Source organism: Xyrauchen texanus, chromosome 3 (genome assembly GCF_025860055.1).
Source record: "Xyrauchen texanus isolate HMW12.3.18 chromosome 3, RBS_HiC_50CHRs, whole genome shotgun sequence".
In the NCBI taxonomy this organism is placed as follows: domain Eukaryota; kingdom Metazoa; phylum Chordata; class Actinopteri; order Cypriniformes; family Catostomidae; genus Xyrauchen; species Xyrauchen texanus.
In genome coordinates, this window is record NC_068278.1 from 6674689 (window position 1) to 6698990 (window position 24302).

General features: G+C 41.7%; 1 protein-coding gene across 1 annotated transcript in view; it reads right to left on the bottom strand.

Moving 5' to 3' along the window:
• Positions 1 to 24302, bottom strand: part of LOC127620835 (voltage-gated potassium channel subunit beta-3) — a 46432-nt gene that overhangs the window by 10225 nt on the left and 11905 nt on the right. Inside the window, exons 2-5 of the mRNA XM_052094095.1 lie at positions 9405 to 9448; positions 9188 to 9225; positions 8954 to 9033; positions 2976 to 3020 (exon numbers count right to left, since the gene is read on the bottom strand). Of these exons, the coding sequence (XP_051950055.1) occupies positions 2976 to 3020; positions 8954 to 9033; positions 9188 to 9225; positions 9405 to 9448 (207 nt within the window). The remainder of the gene's footprint in view (positions 1 to 2975; positions 3021 to 8953; positions 9034 to 9187; positions 9226 to 9404; positions 9449 to 24302) is intronic.

Below are 24302 nucleotides of genomic sequence, written 5' to 3' on the forward strand. Positions count from 1 at the left end.
TACATTCGTGACAGAACGACAGACCACCATGGATCCAGTGGTCTTACGTGCCAGATACCACCTGCTCTGCCTGAGGCAAGAGGACCCTCCGATTGAGGCCCACGTCCGCGACTTCCTTGGTCTTGCGGCTGTTGCGGACTTCCCGGACACCTCCCTTGTGGTCTTCTTCAGGGAAAACCTGAGTGGCTGGCTGAAGGAGCGTCTGCCGCTGGCATCATGCGGCTGGACTCTCCGCGACTTCCTGGAGTTGACCTTATTGTTGTGCGGCTCCCCGTTCACTGTGGGACATGCTGGGAAGGACCCTACCAACCCCACCTACTGTGGAGACTCTTCAGCCATCCCAGGCTCTCCCTGTTACGCCTGCCCCGGTCTGCGAGCCAGAGCCCACGCCTTCCCCGGTCTGCGAGCCAGAGCCCACGCATGTCATGGTGAGCGAGCCAGAGCCTATGCATGTCACGGTGAGCGAGCCTGCGCCCACGCCTGCCCCGGTCTGCGAGCCAGAGCCCACGCATGTCACCGCCAGCGAGCCGGAGCCCTTGCCAGCCACGGCCAGCGAACCTGAAGCTACGCTGACCAGGAACAGCGTCCCAGCTTCGCCAGTCGCATCAGCCCGGAGGAAGAGGAGAAGGGGAAAGGTCTCTGCTCTCCAGCCTCCGCCTGCCGCAGCCCCGTGCCCTAAACCCCTCTTGGCTCTGCGCCCAGCGAACCCAAGCCGGCGCATACCACGGTAACCCAGCCAGAGCCTGTCGTCTCAGAAGTCAGTGAGCCAGAGCCAGTAGCCTCGACCGTCCCTGAGCCAGCGCCAGTAGCCTCGACCGTCCCTGAGCCAGCGCCAGTAGCCTCGACCGTCCCTGAGCCAGCGCCAGTAGCCTCGACCGTCCCTGAGCCAGCGCCAGTAGCCTCGACCGTCCCTGAGCCAGCGCCAGTAGCCTCGACCGTCCAAGAGCTAGCGCCAGTAGCCATGACCGTCCAAAGGCCAGCGCCAGTGGTCGCGCCCGTCCAAGAGTCAGCTCCTCTCGAGCTTCCCAGTGCTCCGCCTTCCGAGCTTCCCAGTGCTCCGCCTTCCGAGCTTCCCAGTGCCCCGCCTTCCGAGCTTCCCAGTGCCCCGCCTTCCGAGCTTCCTAGTACTCTGCCTTCCGAGCTTTCCAGAGCTCCGCCTTCCGAGCTTCCTAGTACTCTGCCTTCCAAGCTTTCCAGAGCTCCGCCTTCCGAGCTTCCTAGTGCTCTGCCTTCCGAGCCTTCCGAGCTTTCCAGAGCTCCGCCTCCCGAGCTTCCTAGAGCTCTGTCCTCCGAGCTAACCGAGTTTTCCAGAGCTCCACCTCCTGAGCCTCCTAGGGCTCCGCCTCTCAAGTCTCCCGAGTCTCTCGAGCCCTCCAGGGCTCTGCCTCCCAAGTCTCTCGAGTCTTCTAGGGCTCCGCCCCTCAAGCTTCTCGAGCCTACCAGGGCTCTGCCCCTCGGGCCTCTCGAGCCTTCCAGGGCTCCGCCTCCTATGGCTCAGCCACCTACGGCTCCGCCTCCCGAGCCTCCCACAGCTCTGCCTCCCGAGCCTCCTATGGCTCCGCCTCCTGCGGCTCCGCCTCCCGAGCCTCCTGAGGCTCCGCCTCCTGCGGCTCCGCCACCCGAGCCTCCTACGCTCCGCCACCCGAGCCTCCTACGGCTCCGCCTCCCACGGCCGCGCCGCAAGAGCCACTCCCGGCTCCGCCTCCGAAGCCTCCCTCAGCCTCGCCTCCGACGCCTCCTAGTTCCTTCCCGGCTCTGCCTCCCTTGGCCCCGCCTCCTGGGCCTCCCTTGGCCCCGCCTCCTGGGCCTCCCACGTCCCCGCCCCCTGGGCGTCCCTCGGCTCCGCCTCCTAAGCCCCCCACGGTCCTGCCTACGCCTCCTTCGGCGCCGCCCCCAAGTCTTCTATGGCCCTGCCTCTGAAGTCCTCCTTAGCTCCGCCTCACGCGGCACCGCCGGACCCTATCCTGCTGCCACCACCCAGGACCCCAAAGCCTACCCACATCCCGTGGTCAACTCCCAGGCCTCCTGAACCTGTCCCTGCCCTGTGGCCAGCTCCCAGGCCTCCTTAGTTTTCACTTTTGTCCCTTGTTTAACTCCATAGTCTCCTTGTTAGCGTTCGTGTTCCCTGTCATTGTTTTCACCTGCCCTTGTTAATTTGCCTTTGGTTCCTGTTAATCACCTTGTCATCTAGTTTGTGTTCTGTTTGTTCATTGGCCCCTTTGTCCCATGTTTTTGTATTTTTTATCCTGGTTTTTGGTTCAGTCCTTGTCTGTCGTTGAATGTTTGTGAATGCTGTTACCCTGGTCTGTGTTCCCTGCCCGAGTTCTCTATTTATGTTTATTTCCCCACTGAGGGTTTTCTTTTGTGGTTTTGTGAACAATAAAGTAAGCTGCATTTGGATCCTCAACCTTCGTCTGCCTTCATTGCCTTACATTCGTGACAACTAGATTTGTTGAACAATCCTTTATTTGACTGAGAAGAGCAGTGCTTAAACACTTACATTCTACCACATAGAATGCAGGCAGGTCTGCAGAGTTTAAGGGGTTACATTGAGAAAGGTCTTGGGCTCAGGACCTCTCAACAAAACTATTTTTTAAATAACTGATGTGTTTTCAGGCAACTTGTTCTGTTGCTATGAAATCATAAAAAAGTGTTTACACCCCGTTTGACTATAAGAGCCATACAATTAGACAAACTAGACATTCCTTTCCCTGACAGATTTTTATTTATTTGTTGTATATTTTGATTGTGCTATTCATATAATTTGTCTTTGACTTTTAGATTTTTTTGTATATTGTTTTTTAAATATGGTACTTATTGTCAGGGGTCTGAACCAACCACATCTCAGTATACAGGATGAGTTTATAAAACGTGTTAATTCGAGCACTGGTATAGAGTCTAATTAATTGATATACATATATTCAAATTGATTTCCCACGATATTGATACAAATTGAGATACATTAAGCAGGTCACCTCCAGCCTTTCTTCTTAATGATGTTCCCTAGAGTGATTTCAGCCCTGAAGGAAAGAAGGACACAAAATCAGTTTCCTATAATTGCACTGCAAAAAAGAAAAAAGAAAAACTTTCTTAATCAGTCTTAATCTTTATCATGTTTCTATGTCAAATATCGAATCATCCTTAAAACAAGATACATTAATCTGAGATGCAAAATTGCATACAGTGTTAAAGCTGAAGTATGTAATTTCTGCACTACTAGCACCACTGAACAGAATTGCAAAAATAAACGACTTAATCCTCCCTGTGTGCTGTTGGTCAATTAAAGAAATAGTCCTTCCCCCAGCTCATGCCATTGGTTGAGTCAGTGTTATTGTGTTTGTATAGATGGGTCACTCAAATCAAACAGAGGAAATGTTATAGTGCCACAGAGACACAGTGTTTACAGTTTTTAAAAAATATGTACCTACAAATGGCTTACTTATAGTTGTCTCTGCATTTTAAGATGGGATAGGAGAAAGTATTTTAACACAGAGCAAGTTACATACTTAACTCTTTCCCCGCCAAACACGGAATTTTCGGGTTTCCGTGTTTTAAGTGTTATACGTTAAGGAAGACCCCTGCGCATGTTTTGAAAGAGTACGCAACTCTTTGATCAAAGAAACAGACTGCGATTGTCTCAAACATGAAGAAGTGGAGTATTGAGAAGCTCAAAATATCAGACATAAACATGCCTTTTTCTCAGCTTTTTGTCTGAAATGTTGTTTTTTGACAAAACCTACCTCTGTTCAAGTCGCAATAAAAAAAAGAACAAATGAAGATAAAATAAAATCGTTTTTTTTTTTTTGCCTAAAAGCAGAGGCCCAGATCTTTATTTTGATATATAGCATCTTCATATATTTATGGAAGAAAATATTCTGCGGGCCATTAAAGTTTAGCGAAAATCGTCAAAAACCCTGGCGGTGGCTGGCAACTTTTTTTTAAAAACACTGGCGGGGAAAGAGTTAAGCTTTAAGCATTATTTAGTGTAAATATAAGAAATGAGAAATATAAGTGTATTTTGTTTTGTTTTTCCTCAGTGGCAGATTTTTTCTACTTGTTTTAACCATAAACCAATCACTTTATTTGTAATTTTACTTAATGAGATGAAAACTAAAGTAATTGCTACACCACTAAAGTCGGAAAGTCATCAAAGACCTCAGATGGAACCTTGAAGCAGTCAGACTGCCTCACACATAGATGAGTGGCGCATCTGGGATCACACAAACTTCCTGATGCAACACAATGGGAAGCGGGCGGAGGTCCACAAAGACGATAAGGTAAGGTACGTGCCCATGATTTGTTCCCATCAGAGTAACCAACATCAAGTTAAGTGTAATGGCTTCTTCGTACAAAATGGGCTTTAGAGTGCCCACTATGTGGCTGATTGATGAGGCGCTGCTGTTGCTGAATGGCTATTAGAATATGATCACCCAAGGGGATTTGGGCATTGGTAAACTGGTCTTGATGTGTCCACATTTCCCTGGATAACAGGCCACGAGAGCAGAGGTGAAAGTCAAATATGGCCCTGGCGACCGCCAGAGTGAGGGGAGAGACAGCACCAGCTAATGGAGCTAGATCTACAACTTGCCCACCAGCTCCTGATTGGCTTTTTCCCCAGCAGGTTCTTTTTGGGATTATTTGCACGCCCCATCACCAATATGTTCCTGTGCTGGGGCAGGAAGATATCGTTAACAAGAACCTTAAATACAGGAATGGGGTCAGTGTGGATGACTGCTAATAGGCCATCCAGAGCTGTATCAATGCATCCAGTAAGGTTTTATAGCACTCATCTCTATGTAGCAGGGACAAGGGGAAAAATCTTACAGCCTTTTGCAGGATAAGTATGACCTGATGGGCAAACTTTAGCATCAGGCAGGAAGGAGTTGGACTGCTCAACCTTTGCACTTGGCGCATGGCAAAGTACAGCACAGGAATGGCAACCATTCATTACACGCTCCACAGCTTTGTCTAAATCCAGTCAATCAGCAGCAATGGTAGCCACATTTAGGTACCTCTTAATGTCTTTCACATTTGTCAGTTTCTTTGAAGGTCTCGTAACCTGACTAGAATGGACATGAGTGTGACAAAGATTGGGTCATTTCGAATGTATAGCCACCCAGGCAGGGCGGCTGGTAAAGTGGAGACATACAGATCCATCCAACAGCTCTGATACAGAGTTAAAGTGTACAACAGAGTCTGCAGTATGTGGAATAAAGGAGCACACCTGGCAGCATCGTCATGGCATGGTGGAGCATTGCAACTGGCAAAGTCAGAAGAAGGAATGGCAGATCCCGAAACGTGTCTGACAGAGACCTGGTACCTGCTAGCTACAGATAGGAAAGTTGTAATATCGGGACTTGCCAAGAACTCAACACAGCACAGTTTCTCATATGCTGGCACACACAGCTTTCTATCTGAAAAACACAAGAATTTTTGTCAGACTAGACGATGTACTGACTACAGTGTTAATGGCAGTGGCAATAGAAAGGTTTCACCTAACATGTTAGCCTCATAGTCTGTGAACCCTGAAGGCTCGCACTAAAGAAGCTTGTCACCATGTGACACATACAGAGTTGCACCAATGCCAGACTACCTGACTGCACCATGTATGTTGAACACTTTGGTATCAACCTTGAATGCCCCAATGAAGGATTGCTTATGACCAACAGTGTCTGGAGCTGGACAAGAGGCCAGTGTATTGATACAATGGGGACTGGCTGTGATAGTGCCAGCACACCCGATCCAGCCAAGAATAAAGGTTGACTTGGGGTTTATTACTTTTTTTGATGCAGATAGGTGAAGGTCACACTTAAAAAGAGCCTAGAGAACCTTCTACCAGAGTAATAGCTCATGTGGTGTATTGCCCCACAGAAGAGCACCACAGTTGGAACTCTTTGGTTCTACACTACAATAAAGGTTAAATAAAAAAAACAACATCCCTGACTCCTCATGATGACCATAGAAAACATCAAAGTATGGGGATTGACGTGTCTGAATCCTGTAGGCTAAGGAATCCTGGTGAGTTGCATCAGTGGTTTTGTCGCACAGGGTGGACTATCCTGCGCATCTTCCTCCACTTCTAACCCTTTCCAATACATCCACTATTTGCCTTGCCTTTATGATGTAGAGCTGATCACTATCCAGGTAATAGTCACACTCACTCAAGAAGTGGCATATGTCTGAGTGGCCAGCCTGCTTGCACAGGGAACAGACCTTGATGCTTAGTCTTCTACGGGCAGCATTAAAACTGCTCTTAAAACCCAAACGGGTCCGTCTTGGCTCCATACTTATAGCTGTACAACAGATTTTGCATTAAACTGGGCACCAGTGACCTGAAAGCCGAAGTTCAGCCTTATGGCTTGTCATAAGAATGCAGTTGAATTTTTAACGTATTTATTCCTTGAAAAAATTTGACAATAGTTTGCAATTTGTACAAGCATCAGCTCCAGGGATTTACATTTCTGTATAGCACCGAGACATCTAGCCTCAGGCAAAGTGTCGTTATCATCACTAAATCCTCTTGTGGGCTTGGCTCTTTTTTCTTTAGCCATGTTACACCTTAGGTAATATAGCAGTTGAATTTCTCATCTAAAGAGCTCAAGTACTCAAAACTATTTATACTCTTCGTATTAGAGAGACACCACTGCTTCGGTGCGCAGTTAGTAGCTGCCACTTCTGTAATTGTCAGATGCTACGTGCTGTCGCAGCAACAGTTGATCTTATGGCTGCTTTTGCAGGGAAGTCCACGTTTCTATGAGGGTTGGTATTGCAACAAACAGTTGCAAAGTTGGGCTTGAGTATGAACCGTCCGCTACCACCACGCCAGTTCAGAGCCGAGACACAAGTATGCAGTTGAAGGCAAGCTTTACTCAAAAACAGGGAGTGAGGGGGGCCTGGGTAGCTCAGCAAGTAAAGATGCTGACTACCACCCCTGGAGTCGCAAGTTAGAATCTAGGGCATGCTGAGTGACTCCAGCCAGGTCTCCTAAGCGACCCAATTGTCCCAGTTGCTAGGGAGGGTAGAGTCACATGGGGTAACCTCCTCGTGGTCGCAATAATGTGGTTCGCTCTCGGTGGGGTGCATGGTGAGTTGTGTGTGGATGCCGCTGTGGATGGCGTGAAGCCACCACATGCGCTATGTCTCCGTGGTTATGCGCTCAACAAGCCACACGATAAGATGCACGGGTTGACTGTCTCATACACAGAGGCAACAGAGATTCATTCTCCGCCACCTGGATTGAGGCGAGTCACTATTCCACCACAAGGACTTAGAGCGCATTGGGAATTTGGGAGAAAAAGGGGAGAAAATATTTTTTTTTAAAACGGAGTGAGCGTGAACACAGAATTCAGAGGCAATATTGCGATTGGTCCAATATAATCTACTCTGTACCTTCACCTAAGCCAGCTAGAAAGCTTTTTTCTAGCTGTTTGTTTTTGGAGAGGGAAGTTTGTTTTTGGAGTTAGCCCATATCTATTTGAGCCAAGATCATAGGGTGGCAGCTCTGATGCAGAGGCCCATATTCTTGTGTCCGAATGGTCAGTGGTATTACGAATATTATGAATATTCATAATTTCTCGGCAATTCAGCAATTTCTCATTGCTGAGAGAATTATATTGGACAACTTTGAATACACCACACACCCGCGAAAGAGATGATATCGCCAATATTGTATATATAAACACACCTCCTTTCCATTTAAAGAAGGCTGCATACTTCATTTGCAAAACTCTGTGCTAATTGCCTGGATAAGAATTATATAAATGATTACAAATGAAAACATATTATACATAAAAATAAACTATAATAATAAAAATAATTATATTTATTTTTAAAATGATGAATAATTATAAATATAATAATTCCTCAAATAATAATCAACTAATGGACAATAGCCAGATGGGCTGGTTTGAGTATTTCTGTAACTGCTGATCTCCTGGGATTTTTACACACAACAGTCTCTAGAGTTTACTCAGAATGGTGCCAGAAATATCCAGTGAGTGGCAGTTCTGAGGACAGAACTGCCTTGTTGATGAGAGAGGTCAACAAAGAATGGCCAGACTGGTTTGAGCTGACAGAAAGGATACGGTAACTCAGATAACCACTCTGTACAATTGTAGTGAGCAGAATAGCATCTCAGAATGCACAACACGTTGTGCCTTGAGGCAGTTTGGCTACAACAGCAGAATACCACATCGGGCACTTTATTAGAATCATATTGTTCCAAATAAGAGCTTAGTGAGTTTATATCCAGATGGCCGTGGCCTGATATGCATAATTCCTTTTGAGAATTAGGTGCTAAACTATTATCAGTAAATACCCACTGTAAAAGCATTTAAAATATGCTTGATGTGTATTTTGTCAACTATCAGGAGTACACTCGTATATAGAATATCCTCAAGCCTAGCAGACATGGACTAAAAGTCACAAATCTATAATTCAATATATGCTTTGAAAACACACGCAATGTCAGCTCATTCATAAAATTTGCTGATTTGAAAACTTAAATGTCTAAATCCCTGACGCTGTAATGTAGGTCACCAGAGCCGGATGGCAGTCAGATGCCCGCTGTGTACAGGACATTGCAAGCGTGAATTGGAAAGACATGCTTCCTGAAGTGTAGAGACTCTGCATTTTAAAGTGTGCTGGCTACTAAGTAGCAATTAATTTTACAGAAGTTATTATTTCAGAGCTAGTGAAATGGAAAAAAGATGGAAATGTATTATTTGATAAATGTTCCAATGGTCCATGTTTATAATTCAACTATATCGTATAGTGTGGTGGTTCTTAACTTGTTTTCAGGACCCAGATTTTATATTGGCCCCCAATTAGCAGATATTTGTAGAGATGTTCCTTCCATCCAGACCTAAATATATGCCTGTGATGCAGGAAGGGTCCACACAGCAGAATAAAAGGGCATGAGAAATAGAGTAAAGTACTTTGAAGGCAATCGTACCTGCCTGAAGCGTACACTTCTGCTGTGTCGAACAGATTCACTCCATTTTCATAAGCTATCGTCATCACGCTCTCTGCCATCTACAGACAAACATACACGCACACAAACACATGCATAACAGTGATTAGTCCCTTTAAAGTTTTAGGTACCCTATGTATATAACTCTGTAGTAAGAGGCTTGAGATAAACTTGTGATGTAATAATGTAAAATGTATCATAAACATTGTGAATCACCTCATCAGATATCTGAGAGCCAAATGTCACCCAGGTGCCTGTAAACAAAGAGGAGGAATAATCCCAATTAATTTCACATTTATTTACTGTACCTCGTTAATTGTCTTTGTTGTCTCCATTTTTATAAGTCATAAGGAATTTTTGACTTTGAGCAATATCATTTTCCCCTGGGAGTACAAGATAGAGATTAAAAAAAATTACGTAATTGGTTACTCACCAAGACCCAAGCAAGAAACGCGTAGACCCGACTTCCCGAGGTTTCTGAGGAAGAGAGAGAATGTGTGCATTTAGTTCTGTGATTGTATATGCTTACTTTATATTCATATAACGCTGCAACACTGCATCCTTATTATTTGGTGTTTGCATCACTATTACCATTGCCAGGGCTGGACTGGGAAGGGAAGAGATTTTACATAGCAACTGGCCCAAAAGTTGTTGAGTGGGGGGGGTTCGCTGTCCTTTTCTGTATATCAGGGCGCTGTTTTGTGGTCCGTTCTGCATAACCGTTCGGCTCATTTTAGCTTAACGTGGCACATTTGGCCCGTTTCATGGCCAACCCAACGGCCTGCTCGGTTCTCCCAATGGCCAGTCCTCCCCTGATCAGCCTCAAAGTGTGTCGGCCCACCTGGAAAATGCCGGTGTGCCAGATTACCAGTCCAGCCCTGACCATTGCTCATAGGGTTAAGGATTTGAAGACCGTCTATGCTACGAACATGAATGATACCTAAAATTGTGTGGCAATTGGTCCTAAATGTAATAAAGGTCCTAAATGTAAGAACTGGCCTTTAGTGTAATCCAATGCAGCAAAAGGGTGTTTGATATATTTTAGGTAAGGCAGTTTGGGTTTGCATATACTGTATTAGAATATATATATAGCTAGATATCCTGTTTGCATATACTGTATTAGAATATATATATAGCTAGATATCCTGTTTGCATATACTGAATTAGTATATACCTAGATATAATTTTTATTTTCTCAGTTTTGAAGAAATTTTGACCTTTTGTTAATAATGTTTATTAATGTATTGGAATACATATATGGGGCTTTATATTTTTTATATATAAAGATAAATTAGTGATAAATTGTTCTTATTTACTAAGTGCACAAATCATTGATCACTACACTGGTCATCTCACTAGTCACTCATTTATAAATCGCCTGTAGGAGCTATAAACATTAGAACTAATTATAAAATGATAAATGGTTAATTGGGGGAAAACATTTTTTTGACAAAAGAATTATGACAATTAGAGCCATCATTACATTTGGAACCAAAAATATTACATTCCATTTATTAAAAAAGTTATTATATTTAAGGCTGTTATTACAATCAGGACCACGGTTATTATGTAGGTCCTTTTTTACATTCAGGACCAAAGGTTTTTACATTTAGGGCCTTTAATATATTTAGGACTACATTTAGACCCTGGATGACCATCAGGGTTGTTAAATTATGAATGAAGTATCATTCATGCTCCAGATGCGAACACCCACAATCGCCATGGTCATGACCTCTTCGTGATGGCGCTGCTTCCACTTACAAGTGAGAGGGAAACACACTACACTTCTTGCCCCCAAGGGTCTCTAGAGACCATGACCCCTAATGGTCATCCAGAACTCATAAAATGTCTTGGTTACTTACGTAACCTTGGTTGACTGAAAGGAGGGAACAAGACACTGCATCAAAAGCTGATGCTGTGGGAGAACCCTTCAGGGGGTAGGATTTGAAAACCTACGTGTATACCATCACGGAAATTTGATTGGATGGAGAAGCTTAGGGCTCCGCCTATCCTGACGTCATTGTGAGCATAAAAGCAAAAACCGTCTTCACATCATCAGAATTTTCTGACTGAAGGGAAAGAGAGCATATCTCTTGTCCCATGACAGCAAAAAATCGGAATTTGTGTCTCGTATCTTTCATGGAACCAGGACTAAGCAAGTAATCAAGATGTTTTCCTGAGTCCCGGAGCTTCTAGAGCCAAACGTCATGTGTTTCACGGGCTTCTTTAAAAGCAATGATTCTCAATGAGCACTATTAGGGAACAGCACTCAAGCCGGTCAGCCAGAGGTATGCTTGCTGGTGGAAAACACTTGTCTGTCTTTTAAAAGACATACTTTTCAGCAAGTGGTCTCTTTTTTCTTCAATATACTCTTTAGGAGTCCAATGTTAACACTTTACAAACCCAGAAGAGTTTTGAGGAGGTGCTTATTTGCCAGTGCTCGCAGATAGAAGAACTCGTTCCCACGGACTATGTTGCAATACGCTCAGCGAAGCAATGGATAAGGTTTCCAGTAGCAAGTCTACACTCCCCTGAAAAATGAAAATTCGGATGCTTTTATGCTCACAATGACATCAGCATAGGCAGAGCACTAAGCTCCAACAGGCAGTTTAAATTGGTGCAATGGTAAAGGTTTCAAGTCCCAGCCCCTTACTGGTCCTCCAAGAGCATCAGCTTCTGATGCAGCATCTAATTTGTTCTTGAAACGGAACCGTGGTTATATATTTAACCCTCGTTACATATACTCAGAACAGTATTTCTGTTGTGGGGTACTTTTGTCCCTTTCCTCATGAGGAGGAGATAGCAATTTGACACTTTTCTGTTCCAGTGCTCTGATTGGTTGTTGACATCAGAGATGGCATACATGGTGTGGCCCACCCCTCTGTCTCTATGTGGAACTCATTCAAAGTTCATAGTTAAAATAGTGTCTTTAAGGATTTACCTATGCATTGTTCACTTTTCAAACCACTTCCAAAATAATATTGTCAATATGCTGAATAGAAAGAGCCCAAATATGATGCTGAAAGGTTGAACCAAAAACCATGTATTCATTCATACCTTTCAAGCTCAATTTTTGCTGAAAAGCATATACCATTCTCAGAATGGGTATGGACTAAATATAATGTAGATATGTGTTCATTCAAGGAGTAAGAGTATGTATGTGAAGATTTGTCTTTTCTTCTTTGTTCCAGCCACATGGCAAGTAGGGTTCATATTGTTCTCCTGGAAGTCCTATGGAATATATGGTCGTTCTCTCCTCTGGGCAACTTTTGGGGGGAGAGTCAAGATTGACAAGAAATTCAACTGCTATATTACCAAAGGTGTAACATGGCTAAAGAAAAAAAGAGCCAAGCCCACAAGAGGATTTTGTGATGATAACAACACTTTGCCTGAGGCTAGATGACTCGGTGCTATACAGAAATGTAACTCCCTGGAGCTGATGCTTTTACAAATTGCAAACTATTGTCAACAGATAGTGATCCAGACATGGGGGGTCAACTTCTCTGCAGGGCCCTTTGCCTGAAAAAAGATGCCTGCAAAGATGCCTACAATCCATTAGAAAAATCTTTGAGCTGTAAGGTAACGGCCTTTTAATATGCCATAGCAAACAGCAGGCAGTAAATATTCTTACTTATTGATAATTTATCTTTGTGGGCTTGGAGGAATCTCTACCATATTGACTTCACCACCTTGGTATGGAGATTCCACTCTCCTGGGTGGATCTTTTGTTGAAACAGAAAGTCTGCTGGTCTGTATGGATGCAAACCAAGGATAGGCCCATGAATAGGAGGCATTCAATGCATTGTCCCCTGTCCCCTGGTGTGAGGGAAAGAAAAAGGGGTCCCATGGGATAATTAACCAGTCCAGCTGAGGTTGAGGGGTGATCCTGGGAAGGTAACTTCAGTTGGGAAAATCTTTAAACATGACCATGAGGTAACATATGTGGCCACAGAGACAGTGGCTTACAGAGGGAAGGCAGCTGCTGCTCCCTGTACTTACGAGCCTCAATTGAGATCTCTAGGGACTGTTTAGATACCTCTGTAAATTTTGATCCAGGGACCACAGGCAGGTCTTACATGGCCTTTTTGGTTGGCACACTGTACCAACCGAATCTGATGTCTTGTCACAGTTAGAAGAGACATCAGACATCCAAGTAGTTATGGTGGCACATAATAAACATAAATGTATATTATAGAAAAATAATTATATTTGGGCGACTTGGACAGTGCAATGACAGCGCTAGGGCGTTTCAACCTGAAACTCCTGTTCATGGCACAAGCTCGCTTACATATAATATGTCAAGCCAATCGGCTTACATATCGTAAGCTGATAGATCCTTTGACGTGTAAATGGGTAGCCAGTCAAATTACATATCTTTTTTAAAAATTTGTTCAGTGTGAGGAGGGCGTGGCTGGGCCATTAGGATGCACGGCCGGTGCTGAATCAGATGTTCAGCAGGAAAGTGAGATAAAGGGAGGCCAGAGATGCCAGTTCTGGAGAGAGAGAGAGAGAGAGAGAGAAAGAGAGACGCATGCGGCCATGCTGCATGTGTGTGTGTTTTTTTTATGTTTGTTGAGTTTTATATTAAACTTTACATTGACTGTTCAGCTGGTTCCCACATCCTCCTTGCCCATCCTTTCACTGTTACATTCAGTTTGCAGACGGTTTACAGTTCAGTACATTCAGACGGTTTCACTGCAGCACGCTGCGAAAGTGTTCTGAAACCCTCCACCTAGAAGTTCTAGAAGTCTAGAACTGCTACATGGGGATTGTACTTGTCTAATTGTGCAGCAGCATGTTCACATGCTTAACTCAATATGTCTGTGTTTGTTCTAGCAATAGCTGCTGCTGTTGCAGATGCTTAAAAAAACTTTTTAAGTGTACTTATTTGCAAATTTTTCTGGCCTTAAATAAATACAATTCAGGAGAGTTAGTGCTTATTTTGTACCCTCTTCAAGGAAAGTGCTGTATATTGGCTATTTTACAACAGCTTTGAATACGGCTCATCTTATCAGCTTTTAATCCAATGATTTTTCCAAACATTAATGGAAGTGATAGCCTCTTCACTGCTAACCTTAACATCAGACTGAATAACTGAAAATGTGTTGAAGGCTAGAGTATCATCCTCACCATCACTAATTAGGGTGTACTCACACTAGGCGATCTGTACCGTGCTCAAGCACGTTTGACCCCCAAAGTTCAGTTCGTTTGACTTTACATTATGCTTGAAGAAGTGGGCTCGGGCATGGTTCAGTTGCCTCAGGCACAGAATGCATCTAGTGTGATTGCTAACAGAACTTGAACAAGATGTCAATGATACGACTTGGCAAAGGGATCACTTTGAGGTGATCAGAGGTGCAGTGTTTACTGGATATTTGGGCAGATGAGAGTATACAGGAACAACTGGATACAACACACAAGAAAGAGATGTTAGGTAAAATTTGCAACTATATTTGAGCTCGTGGATACCAAAGAACCATTGAGCAATGACATGACTCTGTAAATCTGGCAGCTCATCGGACAAAAAGGATAAATTCCAGTGGTACGATGCTGTCAACAATTAGACATGGCCACAAAGTAACATTACAATGATGGATATTGTGCTGTACAAGAGCGTTAAACGTGAACGCGTTAAGTGCAATGTGAGTGCAGGACAGTGGGGAAGGGGGACAATCGTGCATGGGCATGGTACAAGGCAACCGGGCCTAGTGTGAGTACGCCTGTAGTGACACATGCTGTGTTCAATAACAGCTAGTGAAGATCAGCTTTATGAAATCACTGCCTGCATACAGGAGCAACAGGCAACAGCTTTTCATACAAGCTACAGCTCACTTGTAAGTCCAATAGAAACTAAGAGATAGAAACAGACAGATTGTCAGCACGTTTAGATCCAGGCGGCTGCGTCACGCTTTTTTTTCTCTGCATCTATTTTTGTTGGCCTAGCCAGTCTATTTATAGCGATGTTGCAACTGTGCATTTGTTTGTGTCCAGTGCATGTGTGTGGAATGGACTATTCAATATACTGATATAGACATATTACCAGCCAAGACCATGAGAAATTGATAAATTAGCAGCATTAATAAATTATATTATCAAAAAAGTAAAAGCAAAAAGCACATCTATTCATCACAGGGCAATGAGTGAGAGAGAGAGAGCGAGCGAGTGAACAGGAAAGCTCATCTCTGCTGACACAAATATTTTCTAATTTTGCAGTTATCCTTAATTTTTATCTTTCTGTACTTCTCCATCATTTCCTTTTTACCACAGTCCTGCATTAGAGCTCCGAATCACACACATGTATGCATCATGGTGCATGTATGTTGAGATGCCATGGGGAAGTATGGATATTCACAGTATAAGCTGCATGTTTGAATGAAATTCAATAGTTAAATAGTATGAATAGTTTCAGATGCTTATTCTAATGCAGTTTTCCCCAAATACTATATATACTATTGCACTACCGTTATTTGATCATAGCATAGCAGGGACCAGAAGCCCTATGTACTGTAGGTGCAGAATATCATACAGACATGGGGATGGGCTCTTTTGTCCCAAAACACCATAGCAACCACTTAGCAACACCCTAGAAACCACTAATAACAATCTACTGTACCAAGTGCATACAGTATCAACACCTTAACCTAGCAACCACTAAGAACAACCTAGTAACCGCATAGCAACACGTTACAAAAAAGCTCTGAACACATATGCAAACACATACTGTAATCCTGCCCTAGCTACACCAACAACATCCAAGAAAACAGTTTAAATTTAAAGAGTTTAAATTTGTTTTAATATAATTGATAAGAAGTGCATTTTATAATGTCTTGATATAGTCAAAAATAATTTTGTTATTTAAAATGACTCGTAGCAAGCGTGAGTCTGACTAAACAGGTGTTCTACTTAATCATTCACACAGTTGGGGAACGTACTTTTAAAAGTTTACAAAATAATGATAGGCCTAACTGTAGCGAGCACATGAACATGAAGACAAAGCAAAATCCTGGACCTTTTAGGCAATTTTGAAATCCCAGCCAGATGTTTTATTTTGAGTCAGAAAAAGAGGATGTATGGTCATCCTAGATAAAGAGCTTGTAGAAGGCGAGCTCTCAGTATCTCTTTCTTTGTGTCTCATTAACACACAAGCCTATTCCTGGGAGACAAAGAGGTTTAATAAGGGTGAGATCTTTGCTCATTGTGTTTTTCTACTTCAAGCTTCGCTGTAAATCATTCTGTCTACTTTTTATTCACACACACACACACACACACACACACACACACACACACACACACACACACACACACACACACATACACACACACACACACACAGACAGGATTTTTATACTAACCCTAACCCTAACCCTACCCCTATAATTATCAGTTTGTAACCTAAAAAATGTCCTTCGGAAACTACCCAAACCAGCTCACACACACTAATCCCAGTTACAACAACATTGCCTCTTCTACAAGCCCAAACATACCGTATAGGCATGCACACAGACAGCTGTAATTTCAAATTGAAGGATCGTATATGTTCCTGTGCTTTTGACCAATGTTATTGCTAAAAATGAATATGTAAATACTGTGTATCATCATTGATCCTCCACCAAATATCATAGTGGGTGCGAGACACTGTGGCTTGAAGGCCTCTCCAGGTCTCCGTCTAACTATTAGACGATCAGGTGGAGGATCGGTGATGATCTGGGGGTGCAGATTCGTCTTTGTGGAGGACGCATGAATCAAGCAACATACAAGGTTATCCTGAAAGAAAACTTGCTTCATTCTGCTCTGACAATGTTCTCCAACTATGAAGATTGTTTTTTCCAGCAGGAAAATGCTCCATGCCACACAGCCAGGTCATGGCCCTATCATGGCCAGCCCAATTTCCAGACCTGAACCCCACTGAATACTTCTGGAATGTGATCAAGAGGAAGGCGGATGGCCACAAGCCAACAAACAAAGCCGAGCTGCTTGAATTTTAGCACAAGGAGTGGCATAAAGTCACCCAACAGCAGTGTGAAAGACTGGTAGAGAGCATACCAAGCTGTGATTTTAAATCAGGGTTATTCCAACAAATATTGATTTCTGAACTCTTCCTAATTTATAACATTAGTATTGTGTGGTTTAAATGAATATGAACGTGTTTTCTTTGCATTATTCGAGGTCTGAAATCACTGCATCTTTTTTGTTATTGTGACCTGTTGCCATTTTCTGCAAATAAATGCTCTAAATGACAATATTTGTATTTGGAATTTGGGAGAAATGTTGTCAGTTCTTTATAGAATAAAACAAAAATGTTCATTTTACTCAAACACATATCTATAATTAAGAGAAACGGATAAATTTGCAGTGGTCTCTTAATTTTTTACAGAGCTGTATATATATATATATATATATATAGAGAGAGAGAGAGAGAGAGAGAGAGAGAGAGAGAGAGAGAGAGAGAGAGAGAGAGAAAGAGAGTGTCTATATTATTCAAATTTGCTGTTTGACACATCCCAGATTGTTGTTTTAGAATGGTAGAGGTACAACAAATGAATGTATAAGTGTAAGTTGGCCTCTATATTTTAGGTGCTCACCTTTTTGCCTTCACATTTCATTTGATCCTGCTGTGTGACCAACGCATTTTTAAAAGGACATATATTCAATACAGATGTATATGCAAAATGTAAAAAACGGCATGCATGGTAATTATAAATTAGTTGGTTTAGCATGTTATGTCACAGGATGTGTGAATTACCCAAAACACACTTAGCTTTTGGGAGGCATCATGTCATTATTAATAGTGACCCACACAACAATATGCACACAAACTCTTTAGATGACAATTGTATTTTTGTAATGATAAGTTCTGCATTGCTGCTATGTAGATTACTGTAAGTAAATACAAGTGGTCATACATCAACACAGAGACATACAGATTCATAATAATCAGAAATGCAGAGCACACTACACCATCCTGGGCACACTCCGTTTAGAATACTGCAGTGCACCACAACAGGGTGGAGAAAGAGACAGAGAGAGAGAGCAACAAATGTGAAAATGTGAGATAGGCGGATAAATTGGGCAGAGAATAAAAATGAAATTATGGAAACCACAGAAGAAAATAGAAATATTGAAAGAACAAAACGTGAAAAGCAATGTGATAGAGTGAACGCTATTAAAGGAAAGAGGTGAATTGTGAGAGAGATAACAGAATGAGCAGCAGTGGTGGGAGAGAGAGCCACACTCGTTTCTTCACAGTGTGTCTGACTGCAAGCCGTAAAAACAACATTCTGATAAATGGACTTTATAATGAGTTAGCATAGCAGTTACCAAACATGCTGAGAGAATCAAAAAAAGAGTGAGAGAGAGAAGAAAGAGTGAGTGAATGGAATCTGTACCATTTACAATGTTGAATATAATCTGATTATAAAGTAATAAATTACTGTAATCTAATTAATTGTTGGTAATTAGTAGTTGTGGCAGGGCGGAGGGCGGGACCGGGTGTGTAGAATCACGACCCGGCCCCGCCCTCCGCCCTGCCACAGTAGTGTATTACATTACATTTTAAATTCTTGTAATCAGATTACAGTTACTGACTTTCAATCAACTTAATTACTTTAAACTTGCATTACTTGGGTTACACATATTTGTAATATAATATTTAATGCATGAATTATGTTCATATGTAAGTTTGTTTGTGTTATAAGGGCATGCACCCACTAATGAGTCACTAAAAGGAAGAAATGTGTGGTGCTGAGCAGTGTAGTTACTCTTAAAAAGCAATCCAATACAAATGACTAATTACGTCTGTAAAATTGAGATTACTTATTCGGAAAAGTAATCTGATTTCAAATGATTTTACTTTTAAGTTACTTTTTAAAAACTTTTAAGTTACTTTTTAAAAAGTAACTAAGGGAATAATGTATTAGACTTCTGAATTATACTTTTGTGTTCTTTTGAACCTTGAAAAGGTGGTCATGATAAACTGCCATTGTATGACATCACTGACCACAAAGTTTTTTCATAACCTCCCTTTGTGATAAGAAGAAAGAAAGTCATATAGGCTTATAACAACACAGAGGTGATTAAACAATGACTGATTTTACATTTTTGACTGAACTAATCCTTTAAGCAATTAAATTACAGTAACTAATTACTGAGTGTGAGTGCTGCTGAGTGTATGGAAAAACAAAATTTCTGTGAAAAGTGTTTTAGAAAGTAAATTGAAAGTAATGTAATTACAATAATAATGTGATTACTCCATTTATGTTCAGCAAAAGTAAAAATTTAATAATTGGTCATTGAATAGCCCACTGACTGACCGCTAATCTAAATATTGGGGGAAACATGTCACAACAAAAAATACTATATAAAACTATTTAATCTTACATTTCAACGTATTATGTTGCCATTCCTTATAAAGTTACCAGAAAAAATATTTTAATTTCTAAAATGATCAGCTGACAAATGGGTGCCATTGCTGAGTTAAAGGGACAGTTCACCCAAAAATTTAAATTCTCTCATCTTTTACTCACCCACATGCCATACCAGGTGTGTATGACTTTCTTTCTTCTGCAGAACACAAATTAAGATTTTTAGAATAATATTTCAGCTCTGTAGGTCCACACAATGCAAGTGAATGGGTGCCAAAATGTTGATGCCCCAAAAAGCACATAAAGGCAGCATAAAATGAATCCATACGACTCCAGTGGTTAAATCTATATCTTCAGAAGTGATATGATAGATGTGGGAGAGAAAAAGATCAATATTTAAGTCCATTTTTGCAAGAATGTCTTTTCCCTGCAAGACATTGTATAAGGGTCGGTAAATGATGAGAGAATTGTCATTTTTGGGTGAAATATTCCTCTAAACATGCAACATAATGAGATTATGTGACAACTGTTGGAAATGTTACATACAGAATGCTGATTCACATACTATTTTTTTTTTATAGTAAACGAGATATAGTATATACTGTGCAGTAAGAAGTATGCTATTATTCCATTATAAGCAAGCGAGAGAGAAAGAGAGCGACATTTTTTTTGTCATTGTGGTGGCGATATCGATAAAAATCTTATACAACGAGAGGCGTTTCATTTACAGGCCATGTCTACTTTGTGTTTAAATGAAGATTTTTATCGTGCATGTTTTTTGTCATTTTTATTCTGTTTTTAAAAACAACTATATGGGGTCCATTCACTGATATCTATCTCCCTTTGCGAAGTTGATCCAGGCATCTAATAGCAACATGAATTTCACCTCAGCTGACAGAATAATGACTTAACTGGTTCATATTTGCAGTGCTACTCCTCATAAAGGAGCAATGATATGTCAGTGATAGCACAGCAACTGTGCTGTTGACTCTTACTGGAGGCTTTTCGTGTTTCTACAGTGTCTGAAAGCTACAACAGAAATAAAAGAAGAATATTTGTTATGCATTAAAGAGGAAGATGTTTCATGATATATTATACAGTAAACATTTGATGCAGTTAAACATGAGTCACTATATGGCTGAGAGAACAATTTGAGATTATTTAGTTTTTTTAATATGCAGATCTGTGTGCATTAACAAAACTGTTAGCATTGATTTTGTAGTAAAAAAGTATTTGAAAATTAGACAAAAAGATGAAGATATAAGACTGTGTACTTTATATTATAACATCTAAAAAAGACACTCTTGGAAGAATACTCATCTTCCAAAAGAAGGAGGTGACTCAGCCTTATCATTGCTGTGTCCAATCCGTGCTTTGCGCATTTATTTCGATAGCATGCAGAGCTCTTGACGCTCTGAGCTGCTCTTTGTCTGCTTTGCCGGACAGCAGAAAGGGAACGCTGTCTCCAATCAGAGGCTTGCCCACTGGACTGTGGATGCCATTGCTTCGACATACCAGACCCAGGGCGAAGTTCCCACCCCTTTGGGATTAAGACCACATTCTATGGAGTATGGCATCCTCTTTGGTACTTGCAGTGGCACCTCTGTAGCAGACATCTGCAGGGCAGCGGGATGGGCAACACCCAATACCTTCACGAGATTTTATGATCTCCGTGTTGAGCCGGATTTGTCCTCTGCGTTGTCAGGTACGAACAGGTAAGTTTACGGGACAGCTGGCTGGGTATACTGCTTGCGTACAGCGCCTTTCCCCTCTGTGAGGCAAAGACGTGGACTTTCTTTTCCTGTGCAAGTTCACGAGTCTGTGGACCCTGGATGTCTGTCCTCCCTAGCCCTCTGGCTGGCGAATTCGGCAGAGAAATTCCTACCCGGATCCAGAACTTGTGTTAGTGTGCCCTGTACTGGGGTAGGTGCTCCACAGGTGCCAGTTACCTCTGGTAGCCCCCTGTGATGTATTTTCTGCGGTATGGTCTCCCTATCGGTAGACCCGCTTCTCCCTTGGACAGAGCACTCTCTGCCTCTGGTCACTGTGTTTGTAGAGCTCCTCCCCTTCGAGTAAGACCTACCACTGCGCCTTTTCCATGTGCGGCTGGTGAGCCCACATGACGCATTTGCTCCTTGACTGAATCTCCCCTTCAGGCAGGATGTGGTCTCCGCGGAGGAAAAGAACACCTTCCCCGCCGTGAATAATAGCGTTAGATGGCCCCAGCCGAATCAAAATACTCTGTGGAGAGAAAAAACATGGCCTGCTCCCATGCTAGTTACGTCCAAACCCCCCCAACGAGGCTACGTGCAGACCGGTGCACCTGCTATTATGCACGCAGCAGCTTGCTTGCACCTGCATCGGCAGTCCACGTAACACAGTTCAGCTAACTGTGGCATTTTGTATAGGGACCACTAGTGTCATTAAATCGAAACATCATTGAGTGAGTGACAGATAGGGACCATCTTGGATACTGTCGTAACCTCCGTGTCCTTATGGAGGGAATGAGACGTTGTGTCCCTCTTGCCACAAAGCACTACCCGCTGAAATGTCCGGGACTCTGTCTCGGCTCCTCAACACAAAACCAGAAAGAGTGGTTGTGAGCCAGCTCCTTTTATACCTGTATGTCCGGTGGAGTGGCATGCAAATTCCACTCGCCAATTCTCATTGGCATTTTCTGAAAGATCAGTGGTGTTTGGGGCTCCAAGAGCGACTTCTAGTGTCACTACATCCACACAACGTCTCATTCCCTCCATCAGGGAATGGAGGTTATGGCGGTTATGGTGGCCAAGGTGTTTTCAAACCTTTATGACTTTCTCGAGCCTTCATTCGAACAAGCTTTTAAATGCAGTGGATTATGTAATGCAAATGTTCAAATGTAACCTTAAAAGTCATGCACTGTAGTAAAAATTATTTTATGTCATAAGATAGCATTCTATGAGGAAAAGAGTGAAAAATAAGAACTGATAATCTGCCCTTTTACTTGTGATTTTTTTGAAAATGAATAAAAGCCATTATTATTGTAGTGGTTTTTCCCCCGGAAACAGGGGGAAAAACAAAAATCATATGGATTTGGAACAATATGAGGGTGAGTACATGATGACAGAATTTTCATTTTTTAATTAACTGCCCTTTTTTTTATTTTTATTTTTTTTATTTATTTATTTTTTTATTAACAGACAGACATACAAACCAAAATAGTGCATTAACGAACAATATAGTAATTCCATAATTCCAGAAGTGAAAATAACTGTGTGTGTGTGTGTGTGTGTGTGTGTGTGTGTGTGTGTGTGTGTGTGTGTGTGTGTGTGTGTGTGCATAAGCAAAATAACCATTTATTATTTATTACCATCATCATTACCATCACCACCACCACTCCTCACTACCAACATGCTGCCAACATTGTATCAGTCAATTTTTATTTCTATTCTTATTTCCATCTTTCCTCCTATGTAACAATTACCATTGTCAGCACTCTTCAAAAATAAAAGATATTTTAATAAGATAATATAAGATAACCCTCCCCCCACATCTCTTCAATCCCTATTTTCTCCTAGAAATTTATTTATTTATTTATTTATTTTTTTTTTCCTCTCTGTATGTTATGTGTAGTGTTTAATGTGCATTAAAACAAGGGGTACAGTGTGAGAGTGTCTCAACTTGGGACAGAGATGCTGTCCCATGGAAACCACTTCTCTCCTGTCTTGCCTGCCTAAGTGTTTGAGGTTTTTCAGTGTATATATACATACATAAATTTTATTTTAAAATGAAACTTTTCCTCTCTATTCTACGATGTGATGCATTAAAAACACATGAAAAGATTAGGGGGGAATTTTGGAAACAATCAATTAATTTAAATACAGCAGTAGTGAAAACACCAGGTTAGTAATTCCAAAACAGTACTAACAATGGTAATAATAATAATAGTATTAATAATAACAATAATGATACTGATGACAATGATGGCAATGGTGATAGCAATGATGAGAGCAACGACAATAACAACAGAAAAAAAAAAAAAAAAAAAATTTTATATATATATATAGTAATCATAACAGTAACAATAATGATAATAATGGCAATGATGACAAAAATATAGTAATATCCGTGGGTTGATTAAAAAGGAGGGAGGAGTCGAAGTTGAAAGGAGAGAGAGGATTCATAGTTGTAAGAGATCAGAAAGTGTTGAATGGCAGAGGTCGGTTTCAGATGCGTAATTATAAGGGGGAGATGTGTATTCCATTGTAATGAAGTCTGTAATAAGATTTTTCCAATGGTTAATGTGTATTTTGTTACGAGTTTTCCAGTTCATGAGGATAGTTTTCTTTGCGATGGTTAGAGCTATGAGGAGCATTTTGAGTTTATAGTTTTATCAGTGATTATTGTGAGGTCCCCAACAAGCAAAGAGAAGGCGATAATGGGATGTGGTAGCCGACCATAGTGGATAGTGACTGTGTGACCTCTTCCCAAAAGTGCTTGATTGGAGTGCAGTGCCAGGTTGCATGGATGTATGTATCTATAGAATTGTGATTGCAATGTGTGCAAACTTCTGATGTGAAACCCATTTTGGCTAATCTATTGCCCGTGTAATGTGTTCTATGAAGTGTTTTGTATTGTATTAATTGAAGATTTGCATTTTTGGACATGAGAAATATGTTTTTACAGATTTGGGTCCAGAAGTTGGTATCAGGAGCTATTGAAAGATTGTTTTCCCATTTTATTGTTGGTAAGTCTATGGTCTGAAGTTGATTTGAAATCATTTTGTATATTTTAGAGAGAAGTTTCTTTGGAGAGGAAATGTTAACCAAGTCTGATATTGCCGGTGGAAGTTCTAAATTTGTGGCTCTGATGTTTATTTTTGCCAGAACAGAAGATTTGAATTGTAAGTATTTTAAAAATTCATCGCTCCCGATGCCAAACTCCTGGGCCAATTGCGGATATGTTGTTAATGTGTTAGTTTTGAAAATATG